The sequence below is a fragment of the Gavialis gangeticus genome, unplaced genomic scaffold (assembly GCF_001723915.1).
Source record: "Gavialis gangeticus isolate Ggan-Ray unplaced genomic scaffold, GavGan_comp1, whole genome shotgun sequence".
Taxonomy (NCBI): Eukaryota; Metazoa; Chordata; order Crocodylia; family Gavialidae; genus Gavialis; species Gavialis gangeticus.
The window spans coordinates 123,885,924-123,907,084 of NW_017729022.1; the positions used below are offsets into that span (position 1 = coordinate 123,885,924).

Genomic DNA, 21,161 nt, shown 5'->3' on the forward strand with positions numbered 1-21,161 from the left:
AATTTTTTTTTTTTTTTTTTTTTTATGAACTAGCAAATTTACTCCACCTTTCCTTGGCAGGGTTATTCTCACAGGCTACAAAATGATGTTAATCAGGGTTCTGATGATAATTTACTTTATTTGTGAAACAAATCAAAAAAAAAACCCCATCTCTAATCTAAAAGCTACCACCTATTATGATAAGGAATTATCTTTAAAACCTGCATGTGCCAATCCATCTTGAGCCAAAAGGGGTTCTAAATCAGTCCTAAAAAGTGTCAACACGGAGAAAAAATACTTGACTTGTATACTTCAGTTCTCTTCCATTTGGTTGAGTTTTAGATTTATTTATTTATTTTAAATATTTGTTCCCTGGTAGGAGCTAGAACACAGTAAAATACCCAAATCTCCTTAAGGCAAACAAAATGAACCTGCAGAACAAAGTCACAGGAGTAGCACATTTAATGTTTACTTTTCTTTGTATATCTTTTCTTTATTTTACAAACCTTGGGGTTTGGAGATTCTATAAACAGCTGTTCAACTTAAGCAAAACCTTAGTGTTATATCTATTTCCTCAATTGTTTCCTTGTGCCTTTTCTGAAATTCTTGCTCATGTTGTTTACTGGGTAGTGATATTGTCTACTAGATATTTTTTAATTGTTTTATTTTTAGAAAGCTACAATTCTTGGCTGTTTTACATTAGTCCTGCTTAACATTGTTGCCTTTCAAATACAGCCTGATTTCAGGCTCTAAAACCATTTTGTGTATGATAAATATCTAAAAATCTATTCATTTACTTTTTTATCATCTGTTTGCTTTCTTCTGTATGTATCTTACTTTACCTCTGAGCTGTAACATGCACACATTGTATACTTATTCATTTCCAACATAATACATTTTCTGGATTACTTCCAAACTGGAGAGCATGATTCTCAACTATATGAGACTTAGACCTTAAAACCAGGTGTGTATGAGATTCAACTGAAAAATATTTAAAAAAAAATTAAATTCTTACCAACTTCATATTTTCCTTAAAATAATAACATAATTTCTAAACCACAGACAGCTTTCCACCCTATAACCTGCATATCTTTTACAATGAGACAGTTTCTGTAACCTGAATTATACACACTAATCTGTAAATTTCATACACACAAACTGTGATCAGAACATGTCAGACATTTCCAAAGAAGAGGCCAAAAGAAAAAAAAAAAATCTCACAGGAAAGATGAGAGGAGCTAAAAGTATAGGAGTTCTAGTGGCAGCAGTATGCCACTTAATAGAGAAAAGTCTGACCATTTTCAAAAGAGATGGTGACACAAAAAGAAACTTTGCTGTGAGGGAAACTGCAAGGGACACATGCAGAGAGGCACATGTACCCGTGGGAGATCAAAGGAGGAGCTCCTGGATACAAGAGCAAAAGCAGCTCTGAGCTGCAGACAGCAGCACCCGCACACATCAATAAGCCGGGGGCTTTTATTTATTTAAAAAAAAAAAATATTATATGAGTTTAGCATTTTATTTGTATATTTCTTTCAGCAGCAAAGTACTTCAATAATTCTAGCCCAACTTGGATGCTTTTAAGTCTTATTGCAATTGCTTTTCTACGGGACATATGAAAAAAACACAGACTGAAGATTCAGTTTTGTCTCAATTTAACATGCACACTTTTTAACGGTTTTTAAGATCAAGCTTTCAAAGAATTTTGCACATGCACGTAACACCTCAAACACGTTTCTTCTGTGGGTGCAGGCTAGTATTCCTTTTGAACAGGTGTCCAGTAGAGAGGTATGTTTCCAAGCTGTGTCAAACTAAACAAAATGCTGCTAGATAGTAGATAATGCCAATATTCAAAAACAAGACTGGGTGTGCTGCTGGTTAGCTGAGCACTGATTTTCACATTTATGTGAGCACATATATTTAGGCAGGGCTAAAAAATGTGATACAAATATGCACAGCTAGGGAAGGTAGGTTTTGGGAAAAGAGATTTCTGTCTCAAACTGACCATGCCCTCATGTAAGGTAACTGCAGTTCTGAACATCATTTTTCCAGCAAATTATAATAAAACGAGGTCCTGGCATCTCATCTCCTAAGGTTAATGATGAGGGAAATGAACGCCTGCTTTAACCATGTACTGGACAGGCACTGGGTGAATATTACAGAGTAGAACATGAAGGAGATAGAAGGTAATTGGGCCTGAATTCTTATGATTCCCCAAGAGGAACACTTATTATTGTATTGATTAGCATCCTCCTATTACCAACACAAGACAGAAGAAACATTTATTTTCTGGCCATTCTTATAAGATTTGTTTTAAGTGCTGGAAGAATGGAGTTCTATACCTAGATTATTCTTTACTTCAGACAAACCATGCTTATGGGGGACTTGTGCTTCATGCCATGCAGGCCTGGCTAAACTAGTTTGGATTAGAACCTAGAAAAAACCCCCACAATGATGATTACAAGGTTGCTTCAAAATAACTTTCTAAATGCTTTCTGAGCGTGTGTGAGTTTGTGGATAGGCACCTGTGCACAACTGAGTGATAGTTAAGGTGTCCTTTGCTCGTTCTCCTCCTCCTCTTCCCTCTCATCTATCCACAGCTGAAAGACAAGTCCAGCTCTTGATTGTCTCCAGTCTCTATTGCTGAATCCTCCTTTGCTTCAGCATCAACACATTCATTCTCAGCACCCTCAAAAAAGACTATTCACCCACTCTGTGCCTCCCATCACTTTCTCTACCACATCAAACACAAACATAGGCTACTTGTCCTTCACCTTTAAGGTCCTTCATAACTTAGCTTTGCCCTACCTTTCAATTCTAATACAATACTGTGCCATCAATCCCCACTTCTGCCCTAGCAATACCAGCCTTCATCACCAATTAGCCCAATCATATCCCTCCAGCATCTTTGCACTTTCTTCCACACTGCCCCTTATAAATGGGAGATCCTTTTAAGAAACCATAAATCCACTGACTTATCTTCCTTCAAAGGCCCCCTTAAAAACCTCACCTCTGCTGTGATGCCTACAAAACACTTGACAGTGGCTAAATAGTTGGTATGCTGTGACTGCTACTGATTATACTAAACACGATCATTTTGTTCTTACCTTGTCTTCCCCTACTTGTTTGTTAAATTTACCTGCCTCTCTTAATATGCCACTATTGTAGGCTACAGGGGAAAACAAAATATTTATGTTTTTATTGTAAGCATACAGGTCCTCATACAAAGGAGTCTTCATCCCCAGCTTACTGATTTTATCAAAATGTAAATAAATACTATGTTTATGCAATGTTTCATCGCTGATAAAATATTAGCCAGTGGTGCAACACAGGGGATAAAAAATGAGAAATTTAGGAAATGTGTGATCTTTTTGGAAAGCAAATTTCTAAGAACAGCCTGAAAAGGACCTATTTTTTGTATTCCTTATACAACTATGATCTATCCCAACACTGTCCCTTGGAAAATATTCAAAGCTTGACAATCACAATTCCTCAGTAAAACAGGTCATCATATCTAAGGCTACATCAGAGCTATTGCTAAGAACATAAAGGCTGTTATATTTTCTAGCACAGTCATTGCCATAACAGGTATCTAATTTAAGCTGTAAAACAGCTTGGGAACTGTAAAGCAAGCTTCGGGAAAGTATAAAACACACTGATGAAAGCCAAATTCTGTACTGTTTGCTAATGCTAAAACTTCCATTCTAGTATACTACTGGTTTCATGCTCCAAAATCCCTCAATGAAATTATAACCTTGTTATATGCAAAAGTTATTCTGGTACAATCCTGAGATAGAACAACATCCAAATGCCAAGAATGGCAAAATATAGAAATGAAAATCCAGCCCCTTTCTTCCTGCACATACTCATGACAATGCTGTCTTTATTCAGGTAATTGGGGTGCTCTCTCTCAAACAGCATCATATCTTTTCAGCCTTCAATGTATGTTCCTAAGATAACGTGCAATTCCTGACTGGGGTAGTATTAACCACATTCACAAAAGGGGGCAGAGTTAAGGCTGTATATTCATTTTACTCCTCCTGCCTTTGCATTGCTTAACTGTGCTGCTTTAATGCTGTATTAGCTTAGGGCCCAAATCATCCCTTCCTTAAAAAAAAAAGCCTTGGAAGGAGAAAATGGGGGGGGGGTAGGAAAAATCCCTGCAAAAACTTCTACATGGAATCCTTCAACAAGGGCAGGGCAGAGCAGGAATGGAAGTCATCTCCAACAGAGCACCCAAGGATCACAGATGCCCAGGACTCCTGTATAGTACAGGTTCATGTATGGCAAGGTCTCTGTGCCTTCACTGGAACTGGGTTCCTTGTGCTCCTTCCCTTTATTCAAAACCACACCAACAGATCTACATTTATCAGCACCTCCTCAACTGGTGGCTGTCCTGGCATCCTCCTTTAAAGTGGGAAAGGCTGTAAAGCTTAGAACCTTTTTAGTAGCACACTCTTATCTTAGTTGGAGAACAGAGGGCAAGCCCTTCAAGCTTTACCCTACTGATTGCCTGCCCCCTCCCCATTGGCAGATCCTGTACTCACACTGCCCAGGAAGGGGAATGCTGTTATGAAAGTGGCTAACATAATCCTCTCCTTTTCTCCACATGGGGGAGTGGAAAACTGTGCAGTGGGAGATCTCCAGTGCACATCAGAAGGATGCATTTAGAAAGGGAGTGGAAACAAGAAATACATTCACTGTTCCCTTCAACTTGCTCCTATTTTTCTCCCTTGTTCCTTTTTCAGTTTGTTTCTCCTGATGCCTGGTTGGCTCTTTTCAACATTTTTTAAAAGATATTTAATTTCCATTTTCCTCCATTCTCCTCTCTTCCTGTCCCTGTAGATGTATACACCTACTGTATTCACTTGATTCCAAAACAAGGTCCCCCCCTCCATTTAACGGGGAGGAAAAAGTCCCTCATCTTCAAATTGGGCGGGGGGGGGGAGGGGGGTGTTGGGGTTGGGGTCTGGGTCAGAGCCAGGGCCAGGGCCAGGGCAAGGGCCAGGGCCAGGGCCAGGGCCACTCCCCACCACCACCTGCCCCCTGCAGCCCAGAGCCCAGGCCAAAGCTGCCACTATCATTGCTGCTACCAGGCTGGGCTGGGACTAAAGCAAAGACATGCTCTGTGCCCTGGGCTAGAGCAGAGCTGGAGCCTATTGGAGCCTGCCAGAGCCAGAGGGTAAGTGACTGGGGGAGGGACAGAAGGGTAGAGGCTGCAAGAGTAGAGAGAGAGAGCAGGGGGCAGAAGTGGCAAGACAGCGGGGGGGGGTGGCAGGCCAGAGGCAGGCATTGTGGGGAGGGCAGGTGCCCGGGGGTGCAGGCATGGAGGGGGCAAGTGGCACATGAGGCAAGTTCCAGCAGGGGCAGGTACACAGGGACAAGAAGTTAGGGTCAGGTTGTTTGACACCCCCTCCCATCACTGCTTTCCCCACTGCAGTGGTGTGGAGGGGAAAGGGGGTACAAATTTAAGACAACCCTCCAATAATTAGACTCTATATATGGAAAATTATAACAAATTTATTAATCTTCTGTGTATAGAAGCAAATGGTGGGGGATCATCTTAAATTCAGAGTCATCTTGGATTTGGGTAAATATTTCTCAGTCTTGCTTGCTTACTGCCCCTCCAAGCACATCAACCCCTCACTCCTTGTGTATGCCTGTGCCCCCTATTACAAACAGCAGCTGTCTTTTTCTCCAGCCAAAACCTCTTCGCTGCAACCCCATCCCCTCTACGTGCAACTGGTGTGGAAGCACTGAAGGAGCTCTTTGTGGTAGGGCTAATTGGGATCTTGGGGATTATGACAGGCTACGGATGGGACTCAGTGCTGCTGCTCAGGGCATGCCCATTTTCTTGCAAGGAAAGGTGGAAGGAGGGTGAGCTGCTGAAGGAAGATGCAGAGGACAGCAGCAACAGCTGTCCTCAAACAATGGTGCTCCCTTCTTGCTCATTATGCAATTGACGTTAAGGATGCTGCATGTCAGCCCCACAGTTTGTATGCCAACATCAATTTATAAACTAACAAGCCGAGGCATTTATACAGGGGGAAAATGAACAGTACATATTTTGTGATGGATTAAAAAGAAGTCTAGAGGTTTAAAATGGGTATGTATATTGACCAGTCATTCATTTCTTACCAAGATAATGGTAAATAAACTGCTTTAGGCTGCCCCAGGAAGCTTTCATCACTGCAGATGTAATACAGGAGACAATTACTTTTCTACCATAAGCAGGGTAATGTGACTTGCACTAACTGTTTTCCGAGGGAGAAATAGGAATCCATACGCTTTGCAAAAAGGGGATGATGAGCATTAGAATATGGCAAAGCATACTGATTAGGGCTGGGGGACAACTTTTTTGGCAGGCATGCTACAAATTAGCCCTGTACCCTCCCCCAGTGCCATTCCAATCCCTTTGCTAGATCTGCTCTGCTTTCTGTTCCCTCCTCTATACTCCCTGCCCAATTAACTGCTCTGGTTTCTGCCTCCTGCTCTGTGCTTTCTGTCTGATTTCCTGCTCTGCTTTCTACTTCTTGCCCTATCTGCTGCCATGCGGGCCGTCCCCTTCCTGATCTGCTGTATGCCACACATACAGGCTGTGTGTGGCACTGCTTAAGACAACTGGATACTGAAAATCAGAGAACAGCTATACTGAACAGCTATAACAAAAAAGAGTATGAAATCATTACTATATGTTGATTCTGGAATAAGAGATTTAATTTTATTCTTTATTTTACTTCCCTAAAAATATAATCTCTTGTAAATTAATCTGTAGACTAATTCAACATGCACTGAAGGAGGAAGATTCACAGCAATGATGAGCTCTGACTTAAAAATAGCAGGCAAGGGACTGCAACCTTTCATAACTATTCTTTAGGTACACATTAAGAGTGTTCCTCAGTCTTCTGCTGTGGCTGCTGGACTATTCAATGAATTCTTACTGGTGCTGCTTTTAGACCTTCTTTCTGAAATGTGTATTTACATACAATGAGGAAACAGCTAACTGCACATACAGTCAAAACCCACCATCAACTACGGAGGGTTTTGGGTCAAGCCTGCTGATTGCTCCCAGACAACTAACCTTTATGACTGGCCTCTGGGAAAGAGCTGTGTGCAAGTAAAAAGGAAAAATAAGAAAAGCAGAGTAAATTCCAAGTGTGGCAGTGTTCCAGTGGCATATCAACCACTGGTTCCCAGTAGCAAAAGAATGGTGGTGCAGAACTAACTTCTTCTAAAAGTCCTGACCTAACATCACTGCTATCCATCAACCATTGCAAACAAATGTCTGAGCCCAGGAGTTTGGTACATATAAACCTATTATCTATGTGTGCATTTACCCAACCAGAATATACAGAGTAGGCTGTAAAGTTATAACTGAGGCATCCTGATCAAACTGGACCTTTAAGTTTAAACTGGGGCATTCATAACAAAAGGCAAACAATCTAACAGCTCAACCATGGTTTGTAAGCCAAATGACACGGGCTTCTGTAAGTCCATTTCCCTCCATATTATTCCCCCGATTCAGCATTCTAATCTAAAATGCTGGTAATAATTTAAAAAACTCCACGCTTTTCAACAAATTGATTTCCCAGTTTGCATCTGTCAAAGTATTCTCTTCATGAAGACTTATCATATTCTGTTCTTAACAAAATGGATGCAATATTTTCCTTAAATAATCATCAGTTCCAGGAAAAATACCACACAGTTAAAAACAAACCATGATGAATGCACAGTACTGAGCAGCAGAAATTATCTTTGACATACTGTACTAGTACAAAAACTGGAAAAAGATGTATGAGTATGCTATGTGCTTTCAACTTTATGACATATGTTCCAAAGTCTATTTCAGTAGAGTCAGAAGCACAAGGACACCAGTTAAAGAAAATATAACGATCATGCCCACACTGTGAGGGAAAATGTAGTTTCTTACCTATAATTCTCTGCAGAAAAAAAGATAAGCAAGTTCCTACTATACCTGCAATATACATATTTCTCCTGTTCATTTTTTAATATTCCAGCTAAAAGGACCATGTAGAATTTTTGCATGTTAAGCACTGCTTCTATCCATTCACACACACACACACACACACACACACACACACACACACAGAATGAGTCTAGGTCCTATGGGGGGAAAAAAAAGTGTCTGTTGGGATTAAATTATGGCCATACAGACCATTTTTGAGTGTTTGACATTGCAATCTGAACTATGTTCTTTTCAACAGTGTGCATGTGCCTCCATTTATGTGCACATCTGCGCACATGTAATTTCCTGTTCTTTTAAGCAGGCAAACTAAAATAAACCCAAATCCCAGCATGTGGCATCATACTGACACCTGCATGGTTCATCACCAAATCAGAATCTTCAGATCTACCTCACAGATCTCCACTACTCAAGCTAAGGTAGGAGTTTATCATCTTCTCTCTGGACAAGCAATAAAGGAAGATGACATGCACACACTACCAGTGGAAAGCAGAGGGATCATGAAACTTGAGGATCTTCCATTCCAAATGCTGGAGGGGTGTGCCAAGCAGTCACAGACCTATTGATCAATCCAGACCAACTTCCACTCTTTTGCCTAGTCCTCCCCAAACTGTGTCTTCATGGAAGAAAGGCACTTTCACAATATAAAAGGATACTTCCTTGATGTATTTCACAGGATCATAAGAAAGTCAGGCTGGAAGGGACCTTGCAAGATCAGGTAGTCCAGCTCTCTGCTCAAGGTAGGACTATCCCTGACTAAACCATCCAAGTCAAGTATCTTTTCTAATGTGCTCTTGAAAACTTCCAAGGATGGAGAATCTCGTTTCTCTAAGTAGCCTGTTCCAATGCTTGCCCATCGTTATAGTATGAAAGTTCCTCCTAATCTCAGACCTAAATAGTCTCTGATGCATTGCCCCTAATCCTGTTTCCTACAGCAACAGACAAGAGCCCATCTCCATCCTCTCTATAATCATCCTTCAGGCATCTAAAGACTGCGATCACATTTTCCCTCAATCTTCCCCTTGGTCAGGTGTGAACTGCCCTTGGTGAATCCATGCTTGGTGCTCCTGAGTGCTTCAAAATGGATTTCTTGAAGACCTGCCCCATGATCCTCCTTCTTCTCTTTCTTGAAGATGGGCACTAGATTTGCCCCTTTTCCAGTCATCTGAGTCTTTACTCAATGTCCACAAGTTCTCAAGACCCAGCTCCCAAATATGGGGAGCTCTAGAGTTTCTCAGTGATATAGCTGTAAAAAATTTTTAGCACAACAAAGCAGCATATTTTTCCAAACTGCATTCTCAAAAACGGCTTAATCATTCTGGCCTAAAATTAAAGATAGGAAAAAAAAAAAAAATCTCACAGCATGGAAATTTCTACCCAAACTGTTACTTTTTGGCAAATTATAAAGCAAACTGAAAATAAAGTTTTAGGATGGAAAATGTTAGGCTACCCTGAGAGAGTAATTTATGCCACATATAGAGGCAGTGTTATCTAGTGGACAAAGTGCTGTACTCAATTGAGGACACTGATGTTCTACTTCAGACTGCCCCTGGCCTAGCAGATGACCTTAGGCAGGTTGCTTCAATTCCATACCTCATCCTTGTCATCTGTGAAATGTAGATATATACTACTGAACTACTTTGTAAAATACTGCAACAAAGGTGATCATGGCTGACTAACACAATCTTTTTCTTGAATAAGATGCCAGTATTCTGGACAATGGGAATGCAGTAGATCCAACCACCTGAACTTCTGTATAGCCTCTGTTATGGTGTCACATGGGAAATTGAATTGGAAAGGGTGGGAATGTGTGTGAAAACTGTAAGATGGTGAAGGAAGAGCTTGCGTTTGAAAGGAGAATAATCATGCTAGAGGGAGATTACTGGTGGAGTTTAAAGAACTGTTTTAGGATTGATCTTTAGTATTTTCAGTAATGGCACAAAAAGTAGGGATATGCTAATGACACCAAGTTGAGAGGCATTATCAGTACCAAGGAAAATGAGATCCTGATATAAAACACTTGGATGTTCTTAAGAAATGGAGTATTAGTAATGGGACAAAATTGAGTAGTCAAAAGTGAAAGGGCCTCCATTTAGAGAATTACAACTGTAACTTCTGGTGTAAACTGAGACCTCATCAGTTGGAAACAAATAAGGAGACAGACTGTGGTATACTGATTAATCAGAGCATGATAATGAACCACCCTTGTGATGTAGCCAAAAAAAATGGTAAATTAAATTGTAGGAAATATCAGGTAAAGCATTTACAGTAGAGACAGAGAAGTATTAACATTGGGGAGATCACATCTGGAATACTACATATAGTCCTTGTGATCCATCTTCATGGGAGATGAATTCAAACAAAATGGGATGCAGAGAAGATCAACTAGAGGAAAGGACACCTATCAGATGAAAGGAGACTAAAAGAAAACTGAACGCTGAAAATGGGTATGACTATTCTCTATAAATAAATCAGAGAGAAAAAATGCACTTTGTTTCTATGAGCTTTGTCCACATACCAATCTCTACTTGAGACACCCAAATGAGATTCCACTCACAAAGAATCTCTATGATACAATTACCTTTCTCCTCTCATTGTATGCTTTTATCAACAATAAAAGTCAGCAATTCTGATGTTTCAATTGTCACCAGACTTCAAAGTTAACAATTTCTTGAAATTAATTATGAAGAAAAATGTAATGCTGCAAATTTCACAAGTCAGCTTGTCCTAATGAAGTTATTATTTATATTATAGTAAATATTAATAAATGGTCCAAGGAACATAAAATAAAAGATGGTCTCTAGTCAGAGGAACTCAGACCCTTTAATAACTTTCACCACTACAACAGCTACCAATTATTGCACTTTCAAGTAGTTTCCAAAGAACTGTTAAGACAAGCATTAATTACCCTAAAAATTGCTACGGGTGACCTTCCCAGTGGGTACTTGTATTCTACTGACTTTGTGAGCAGATCTGAAAGCTGTCAACCTTGGACCATTTTATGAGAACTCAATTCCATTTCTATAAAGATACATATAACATCAAATAAGCAAGGTTACAGGTAAATAATTTCCCCTTTTCAAAAATATACTGTAATCTCAGAATTCACTTTCTGGAGAAAAAATAGTTGAAAAATCTTAGAATTAGAACACTAGTTAAACTCTGAAATCAACAATGTCCAAAGGCACCTAAATGCTCAATAAAACAAACTGAAAGTATTCTTGATTCAAGGAAGAGAGGAATGAGATCTCACTATAATCAGAAGCATTAGCAGTCAAATGCTAAAATAACATACTCCTTTGAAGAGCAAAACACATTAAAACCTTCAAAAAAATGCTAACAGGCAGGGAAGAAAAACTCTAGAAAGATGACTTTTAAAAGTTCAGCATCACATGAGGCTCCAAACACAAACACTCGCCCGGAAGTCGCAACTAACAGTATATCCAAAGTTTCTTCTATGTAGCAGGAAGAACAATTGCCTCACACAGATTCTGAATGGAAACTTTTGGGATGCTGACTGCCAAAGTTTGTTCACATTAGATGACACAGATATGACTGTCCTACTGCGGGCCTACCAGATCAAAACAATAAGAGGTCACGGTCAGACAGTCATTTACACGTGAACTGTTTTATAACAGCGGTTCCTAATAAACAGATGTCAAATCAAGTGAAAAAGTTGAGTAAATTTATTAATGCCTTTATTAATACACTCCAAGTGGAGCTGCAAGAACCTTTTAGCTTCAAGTTCAAAAGGGACTTCTCCAAGGAAGATATGTAGGCTTGAGAAAAGTGTTGACAGGGCAACTGGCTCATTAAAGGTGACCTTAAAAGGAAAACAGAATTGGATTCATGCCCTTTCATGTTTCTTTATGATGTACAAATGTAGCCTAAGTTTTCTTCATGTGTATTTTTATATTAGGAGGTCAAGTTTGGCCTGCTATTTTTTTCACAAAGACTATAAAGAGAAATGGAGAACAGAAAGACATTGAAATTCAAACATGCTAAACAAGTGGAACTTGATGACTGGAACAGATGGGTCTTTTTTTTCTCTTCAAACTCTTTATACCTTGGTTAACATCTGTTTAAGTCTAAGACAAGAACACATTGTAGGAAGAGAGGCTACTACCTTTGCTAAAGATTTAACATTTCTGACTCTTCAGTAAGAGCTCCTAAGATACAAATGAGTCTTTCAAACAGTAAAACCAAACAACGGATTTCATAATCTAGTACAACCAAACAATGAATTTGACAGTCTTTGTATTTCACACCTTTGGTATGCTTCACAAAAAACCAAAAATCCCAGCATCTAAGTTCAAGATTTTAAGAATTCAGCTGATCCTCCTTTGGGCTGTAGCTGCCTTGACAAAGCACTTGTGTGGGGTGCAGGAGATAAAACTGGAAGCGTCTCCAAACTAAATTTTCCCCCACTGATAGCAAGGACAAGGGGAGAGAGAGGTGTTTTTCAACACTCCTCCATCAAACTCAAGAAAGAAGGGACGGATAGTCATAGCAATCCTGCTTCAAGTGGGCATTTCATGCAGACACTTGTCAACCTTAAGAACATACATAAGAACATAAGAACTGCCATTTCCTGGGTCAGACCACAAACCCATCTTGCCCAATATCCCGTGTCACACAGTGGCAGAGAGTGGATGCTGAAAGGGAGAGTGAACAGGGTTTAACCAGAGATTTTTCCACTGTTCCATTCTCCCTTGCAGCACCCAGCATTTAAGATCTAGGATCTTGGAAGTTCTGACTCAGAAGCTGTACCCTTAACTCACATGCTCAATAGCTACTGTGATGCACATTTCCTCCAAGAATTTGTCCAATCCCTTTTTGAACCTGACTAAACTGTCAGCTTCCACAGCATCTGGCAGCAATGAGTTCCACACTTCTAATACAAGCTGGGTGAAAAAGAGAACCCCAGGATTGGCTGTTTACAGAGACACACAGCTAGGGAATCTGCCTTAATCCTTTCTTTTTTGTGTTCTTGTGACAAGGTATTTAGCAGAATTTGCAGATTTTGTTGGAATCTGACAGGCCACACTGTGAGTACTTCTGCTATAGCCTCAAAACTTGTGACATCTGGGCTGTCAACTATGTGCCTTAGTGCCCATGCTCTGACCTGGTGCACATCTCCAAATGGGGAAACCTAGGGTTTCCCCATTTGCAGAGATATTCCTCAGGTCTGGGTGCAGCACCAAGATAGGCAACAGGGGAAACCCCTGCTGAGAAATTCACAGGGCATGCTTCTGCAAATGGGGGAACCTGGGCAGGTACTCCTGGGCTTTCAAGGGAATGATCTGGCATGCCCCCAGAAATGGGAATACCTGAGGCAGGCAGAATCGAGTCCCTTAGGCCCTGGAAGCCCCTGCCCAGGGCAGCTGGAGAATGAGAGCAGCTCCAGGCTGCCTGTATTTGCCCACCGTAAAGCAAACAGATGCAAAAACGTGACACAAAATCATATTGCAGACACAAATTTTGGGCATTTGTGGCACAAGGTGCACTGATATGTTTGACTGGCCTTTGTGTCTTCATAAAGCATTTTATGGTGACTCAGAGGTGACGTCTCTTTACAGCCTTAGGGTGCTACACTTAAAAAGTGGTATTTGTGCATGACATCCAGCACCCATGATTATACTCAACTCCAAAACAGCATCTACAGCTCTCATACTCAGCTTCCTGCCACATTCATACTTCTTGAAGCTATAGGGCAGCCCTTCTTCCTCATTTATGGGTGACAAATGAGAAGAAAACATTCTGGAGCAAAAGAATGAAAACGGTACTATTTGGGAGTATATACGTTGACCCTGGATACATTAAGCTTAACATCAGTAGGAATAGCATAAATAGGAAAACAGTGACAAAGGCAAACAATAACAATTTTAAGAAGTTTTTCTGTGCCCAAAATAGGCTTCTCACCAAAATGCACCAAATTAAAAGACTAGTCTGGGCATCAAGTGGGCTCAGTGTTACAGGGCCAAAAAGCTAAAAGTATATAAAAGCATATGTGGAAAGACAAGTGAACAGCAGGTACTTTTCTAAAAGACTATCATCCGGGTGGTCAGAAAACCCACAGAGGGTAATGGAAATCGGTAGCAGATTGTGGCTTAAAGATGCACAGCACATGAAAGAAGTAACATAGCTTTCAAACAGTACATGAAAATCTCTTACGCTTAGAGACAAGTACAAGTTGCTGAAATCATGCTGGAACTGAAGTACAAAACAAGGTAGCAAACAGAATGATCTGAATTTAAACATAATTAATTCTTCCCCCCCCCACCATTTAGGTCATTAAAATGTTGATTATGTAAAGTTTCTGACATTTCTAACAAAACAAGAAGAGTTAACATTTGTACTTCCATTGAGTCTAACGTGGCTAATGATCAGTGGGAAATATATGGAGGAAGGAGGTTGAATGCTTGCACTAAGAGATATATTCTTTCCAGCCTGTATTTGTAGCAGAGCAGCCTGATCTTTAACCTAGCCAGTACCCCCTGGAGTGCAGAGTGCTAATACTTCCATTCTGCCCTTCTTTCTGCAGAATCCAGCAGAATGCAAAAATTGAGGCCTTAATTAGGACAGCCTTTTAATGGGAAGGTAGTCAGAGGACACCTGTACCCAAGTGGAATCTACTGTACAAAAACCATTTAAAATCTCATGACCTTAGGAAAGCACAGATGTATCTTAAAATTAAAAAAAAATAAACTGAAGTGTTCACTCAAAGGTTATTTAACTACTAAGATCCAAGTTTAGCATGGTTTCCTTGTTCTCCCTGAAGAATTACTATCGATGTCATTACCTGGGGAAGATCAACACTCCTTAAATTCTGGGTGCATCTACATGAGATTTAATGCACAGTAAACTAATTCTGTGTGCTATCACAGAAAAAACTGTGCTAATGCGCATTAGAATTAATCTACTACACATTAAGTGTCAAAGACCATGCACCATTGCTACTGCGCAATTATGTAATACAGGTTTCCCTTGCTTTATGCTGTACATGCATTCCTGGAAAACAGCACATAACTCAAATTCACATAAAGGGAATCCACTTTACAATGTAACAAATAGGGATACGTTCCAAGACCTTGACTGTACTGACTCATGCGCTGCTCCCAGGGCAGCTGCACCTCCAGAAGCATGGGCACCAGCTGCCCTGAGCAGCAGCTGCGGGCGCTGCTGCCAGGCAACTTCAGGGTTCACAGCTCTTTGGGTGCTGTGCTGACAGGGCCAGACCAGCCCAGACCAGGCTGCAGGGGCTGGTGCTGTGGAGGAGTTGGGTGTGAGGCTGTCCCTGGGCTGGGGACTTCACAGTAGTGCCAACCTCATGCCGCCCCTCACATGAGGCACTGGCATGGGGGTGTGGGGACCCTCCCCCAACACCCCTGGACAAGCTGTCCAGGCTCCGATTGTCCCACCACCTGGCCCAGTCAGGGTCCCACTCACTGCAGCCCCTGCCCCTGCCTGTGCCCCACGCCCTCCCTTACCATGGAGGCCTTGATCTTTAGGCCCCCCCCAACCCTCTCCCCCACAGACTTACCTGCCGGGAAGAGGCAGGGTGCGTGAGCCCACAGTGCATCGCACAAAGCAGCTGACTGTGGGCTTCCACCACACCAATCACATAAGAGTTAATTTACCTCGTATATAACAAATTTTTGGTATAAAAAGGCTCATCACATAAGAGCGAATTCGTGCATACAGAACCCGCATAAAGCGAGGGGAACCTATACCTATTAAAAGTACTAAATGTAATGTGCAGTAGCAATGGAACATTAATGCATGTGTAGACATGTCCTTTTAGGGCTTAAAAGTAAACCAGGAACTCGAATCCTTATAGTTAAAAACAAACAAACAAACAAACAAACCTGCACTATCTTCAGATTAATTTTCAAAATGCATCTGCCATTTGAAGCTACATGTTTACTCTATAAGAAGAACTATTTAAACAAAAACAAATATACAAATCTGTTTATATGCAAGGCAAACCACATGGTAAAAAACAAACTGAGACTGGAGAACACAATAGTGAAAATGTCACATGATAAAATGGTACACATCAATTTTTGTTTCCTTAAAAAAAAGAAAGCATCTGTCTAGGTAAAAACTCTGGAATGCAAGTAGCCAGTTTTTATATTTGCTCTCTAAACTGGGTTCCAAAAACAAATCTGGAAAAAAGGTGTTCATGAATTGCTCTATTTATAAAATAATACTTTAAAAAAAAATACAGAAAATAGAACCCCACCAATAAATACTACATACGCAGATGCCTTAGCACCTCTATGTCATGGAGTATACACCTGCATGAATATTTAGCCAGATATTTGAATTTATAATGAAGCAGTCAACCACTTTTACAAAAAGGAGTTAGCAGCAAATTGAGACTCATTACAAAAATAGAGTTCTGTCCTGAATGCTAATACATGCTACTGATACTTTTAGAAAGTAGCATTTCCCAGGTTTCATCTAAACAAGCATAATACATCTGCTACAGGGAGATCTTAACAGGTCTTGATAAAACCTTATTGCTAAAAATTTTAAATTATCAGCCAGCTTTTGTAATGGAGGCACAAGCACAGCTTCCTGTCTAGCACAGTTTTTTCTGCTCTTATTCTAATGATACACATTCAATTACTACAGAAAAGAAAAGAATCAAATCAGAAACATCTGTAGTTTGCCATATAATTACTGGATCTTCCCCATGGAGACTGACCTTTGTAACACCGATACTAAGACCTGAAAGGCTAAATGACAGAGGATATTCACATGGTTTAAATGTATAACATGATTATAAGGAATTAAATAGGCACTGTTATTTTCCATCTTGGTTTATGTTAACGTAAGCTTGTACTTTATGATCTTATATTTAATCTTTGTGCTCAGTATGTAGTAGCTGAATTTACTCACTATTAGTGGGATTCACAAACCACTAAAATGCAATGTTTTGATTATATAATAAAGTCGAATACTGTATTTGAGGTTATTATGCAGCCATTACTTTTACCTGTAATAGGAATCTTTTCTACCAAGCTTTCTTCCTTGCTCTCATCTTCACACCAGCTTGTGATTTCTGTATGTGAACAGACAATAATGAAACATATTTCAAAGTCACAATGATCAGACTGGTTTGTTTTCTTTTAAGCCCTATTCCCTTTAATATTTCACTTTTGTTATCTCTTGTTTATTGATCTAAACTGTCCATTACAGTTCTTAAAAGAGGAGCCTACTGTGAACTTTAGTTATATATGATGTTACTGTGTCTCTGTGCAGCTCCAGAGAAACCAGTGACCTAACCAAATATCTTAAATTGTTTAAGTCCCAATGAGATTTAACAAACAAAAAATACAAACAAATTGTGACTCTATATCTTGCTTAATAGTTTGACAGCAATATTATAGATCATGCCAAGCCTGAAAAATTAATTAGTTTAAATCAAAGTATTTATCTCCCTTGGGGACAAAAGTAGCATGAATTTAGGAGACCTAAATCAGTTTGTTTACAGTTATCTACTGTGTGTAGAGCATGCATCCTAATTGCCTGTCCCTTCTTAGACTCTGACATAAAAAATGTTCTGAAAGCATACTGAGAAAGTTACCATCTTCTAGTCATGGAAATGGGATAACTTCTGGTACTTACTTTACATAACAAAATTAACCTGATTTTCCCCAAACATATCAACTTTCTAATTTTGGAAATATAATGCATGACCTCCTTGGTATGAATTTTTTACTTTCAAAAATAAAAACCAAAAGTGTATTTTACCCATGTATATACAGAATACTTAATTTTTACAGGGCATATGTATGTTTTACAAATGATAGGTGAATATTTTCTTTATATACATATTTATTTATATTTATGATGGCTATTAAGTATATGCAAATGCAGAAGTACACACACACAATCTGTGTACAAATACACACACACACACTTAATAGTCACCATTGTGCTTACATTTCCAATTTACATTTAAAACAGAAAAAAACCCAGAAACCTAATCATTATAAGAAACATTCATTTTTTAAAAAAATGAACAGCAAAAATAATTACTCCTAGTGGATGTTTGAGAAGGTTCTATTGCTCATAAAAAAAATTTAAAATATATGTTTTAAACCTGAGTTGCATACATAGCTTCCTACAGACTGCCATACTACATTTTATAAAATATAACTGGAGACAGAAAATGACAATAACTATGAATGCATTTTTTCTTGTGGACAGACCTTTTAACATTAGTTACCTTGCTCCCTTGTACCAGTGTTGTCAAGCCACAGAGCATGTTTTGCTTGCTTTATTTCACCATTGTCATTCTGAATTGATGGCAAGCTGTAAGATGATTCATTACTATGAATAGATGACCTATCTTCACACTCTTCTGGAAAGATCTCTCTCAATAACGGTGTAGCCTACAGCATTAAAAAATACAAATAAAAATCACTGCAGCCCTATTATCTTTAGTCTCAGAGCAAGAATATTTTCACCAAAGACTGAGTTAATTTTAACTTAACAATGTAATCTTTTCCCAGGATACTGGCTGCTAGATACCGAATTACCTCCAAATAAAATTAGTTAGCTTACTTCATAGTTTAATTAAATTGTGAATGGGAACTTACAAGAATTTTTTAGCAATACATTTTCCAGAAATCATCTGTTATTTTCTTACCTCTGAGTTACCTATCAGAAAGAAAATGCAATATGATATCTTATATGCTGTCAATAAACAAAATGGCTTTTAAAGTATTTCCCCACCTCCACTTTGGATGGCAAGGCCATTCATAGGATGAGTTAACTTGAATGATTACTGATTAAAATCATGCACAACTCAGAGCACTTGGAATTGAACAGCCTTACCCAAAAGCCCACTGAAGTTAACAGGATTCTTCCCACTAATTTCAACTGGGTTTTGGACCAGGCTCAAATACATAGCTCTAATAGTCTAATTCATGGGTCTATAACCTAGAAACCTTTGTGACGCATCAAATCCAGGCCGCAAAATTATAAGATTCAGTCTGCAGTGGCATGGGGGATCAGCAGCACACAGCTCAACCTGGCACATCTCCCTTCTCCACACTGGGAGGTGCTGCAGACCCCCTAGGCAGCACCCCCTTCTGCAGCCCTTCTTGCTCTCTCCCTCACACTAGCCCTCCACCACCCACAAGCATAGCGGGAGCTGCTTACCATTGCCAGTGGGGGCAGGAGTCTGGGTTGCAAGCAACTAGCCCCATACTCTAAAAGACTGCCTTCCCCTGGTCTAATTATTCAATAAATGAAGCAACCTTTGAGGACCTAGAATAGTGTCTCAGGGAAATAATCCTATGATTATATTATATATTTACTTGAAAGAATACAATGGCTCCCACTGGAAGTACACAGGGCTCATAGGTAAATATTATTCACATACTTTTTTTAAATCCCTTATTTATCCAAGACTAGAATGGTAGTTTTTGAGTTTTAAAGGAAATCGCTTTCACTGTTTTTTTTAATTAACCTCATCTACAGGAATCCTATACATAAAACCAATCAAAACGAGCCAACACACACACACACACACACACACACACACACTCTAAGTTAACCCTTTCTTTAAACATTAAAATATGTATTATAGTCTGGGCTGTGAAACATTTTTATTGTTGAAAAGATAGACTCGTTCCCGATTGGAAGTTCATCCCTTGTGTCAGAAGCAATTCATCAGATACAATACATGAGTGCTACTTGCAATCACTTTACACTCCTACAAGCAGGCATATAACATTACGCACATGTGAAAGTATTAAATGAGAATTAAACACTGTGTTTATAGTTCGGAATCAAGATAAAAGGGGATGAGTTCCCATCAGGTATCTTTCAATAAGACCTCTGAGGGTACTAAGGGCTGAAACTTGGACCACCAAGAAACAGCCTGACAGACCTGACAGTTGTTGAGGGCCACAAGGGTAGCCCTGCCCCTTGACAGATGCCCCGCCCCCTGGTTGCCATCTTGGGACTGGAAGTCCCACCCCCTAACCCCTGACCTTTGGCACCAGAAGTCCCTCCCCTTACCTTCCAAAGTACTCCTTTAGGGAGGGAAGGGTTGCCATCTTGGAACCAGAAAAAAAACAAATCATATACAGTAAAGCTGAGTTATCCAGCACCTTGCAAGCCAGCATGTTCTGTTACCTGGCATACCAGCTTGTAAGGGAAAAGTAAAACTGGAAGTGCCCACCGTGGCACTTCCGGTTTTGCGGAGCCCCCATAGGCTGGGGGAAACCAGCCTGCGCTGCCAAGTCCCCATGGCCCAAGGCATAGGAGCCTGCGCAGGTCCCCCCTCCCTGTCCCTTGGGGCCCACAGGGCCTGCAGGAGGGGCAGCCTGAACAGGCGAAGACCTACTGTAACATATTTTAATTTTATTACAAAAAATATTTTGCTGTGATTTGTTTGCATAGTATATATAGAGATGATTGCATCATAACTCAAAAATGTGGGGTGTGGTTGGGGATTGGTGTGTGAGTATGTGTCATGGGGGCACTCGGGTGCCCCGTGCCTAAGTAGGGATTAGGGCCCCTGCTAATTGCCAGGACAGCTCAGGTGCTGGTTGCTGGAGCAACCAGGTTGGTCAGGTGACCAGAAGGGGGCAGGGCCTGGCCCTTATAAACAGCCAGGCCGGAGCCTAGCTGGTAGTTCCCCTCTGGCAGCCTGAGGTGTAGGAGCTCTGCAGGAGAGCTAAGCTGAGCAGTGTAGCCGGAGCACCCAGAGGGCTGCATTATGGTAAGGGTGGAGAGAATCCTGACCGGGAGGCTTTGGCAAGAGAGCCTGGTGGGGCGGGACTTTATGTTGTAGCTGGTAGGCTTATTGTTTTGTTACAGCTGGTTGGCTTATGGTTCCGTTGTGTATATCACCGGAGGACTGGGTGAGGCTGTAGTGGTGTGAGGAGGCCTCACAGGAGATCCCCCAGTAGTCTGGGGGGTTCCTGGATGCCCTGTTTGGGGCACAGAGCAGTGCCTGGGAGGCAAGGCGGCTTGGCACCGGTGTGGGGTGGTGTGTGGGGTTGAGACCACAGCCCGAGGGGGTATTCTGCCCAGTTGGGTGAAGGACCCCGAGAAGGGTCAGGGGGCCAGGCACAGCTGTGTGCCACCTGAGCCCCAGCGAAGGGCGAGAGGCGCGGACACAGGCCCCAGCGAAGGGCGAGAGGCGCGGACACAGGCCCCAGCGAAGGGC

General features: G+C 40.7%; 1 protein-coding gene across 2 annotated transcripts in view; it reads right to left on the reverse strand.

Moving 5' to 3' along the window:
- The window catches only part of KIZ (kizuna centrosomal protein), a 148,191-nt gene that overhangs the window by 19,565 nt on the left and 107,465 nt on the right, over positions 1-21,161 (reverse strand). For both annotated transcript variants that reach the window (XM_019516123.1, XM_019516122.1), the window contains 2 exons: positions 18,204-18,369; positions 16,968-17,033 (listed from right to left, as the gene is read on the reverse strand). In XM_019516123.1, the coding sequence (XP_019371668.1) occupies positions 16,968-17,033; positions 18,204-18,369 (232 nt within the window). The remainder of the gene's footprint in view (positions 1-16,967; positions 17,034-18,203; positions 18,370-21,161) is intronic.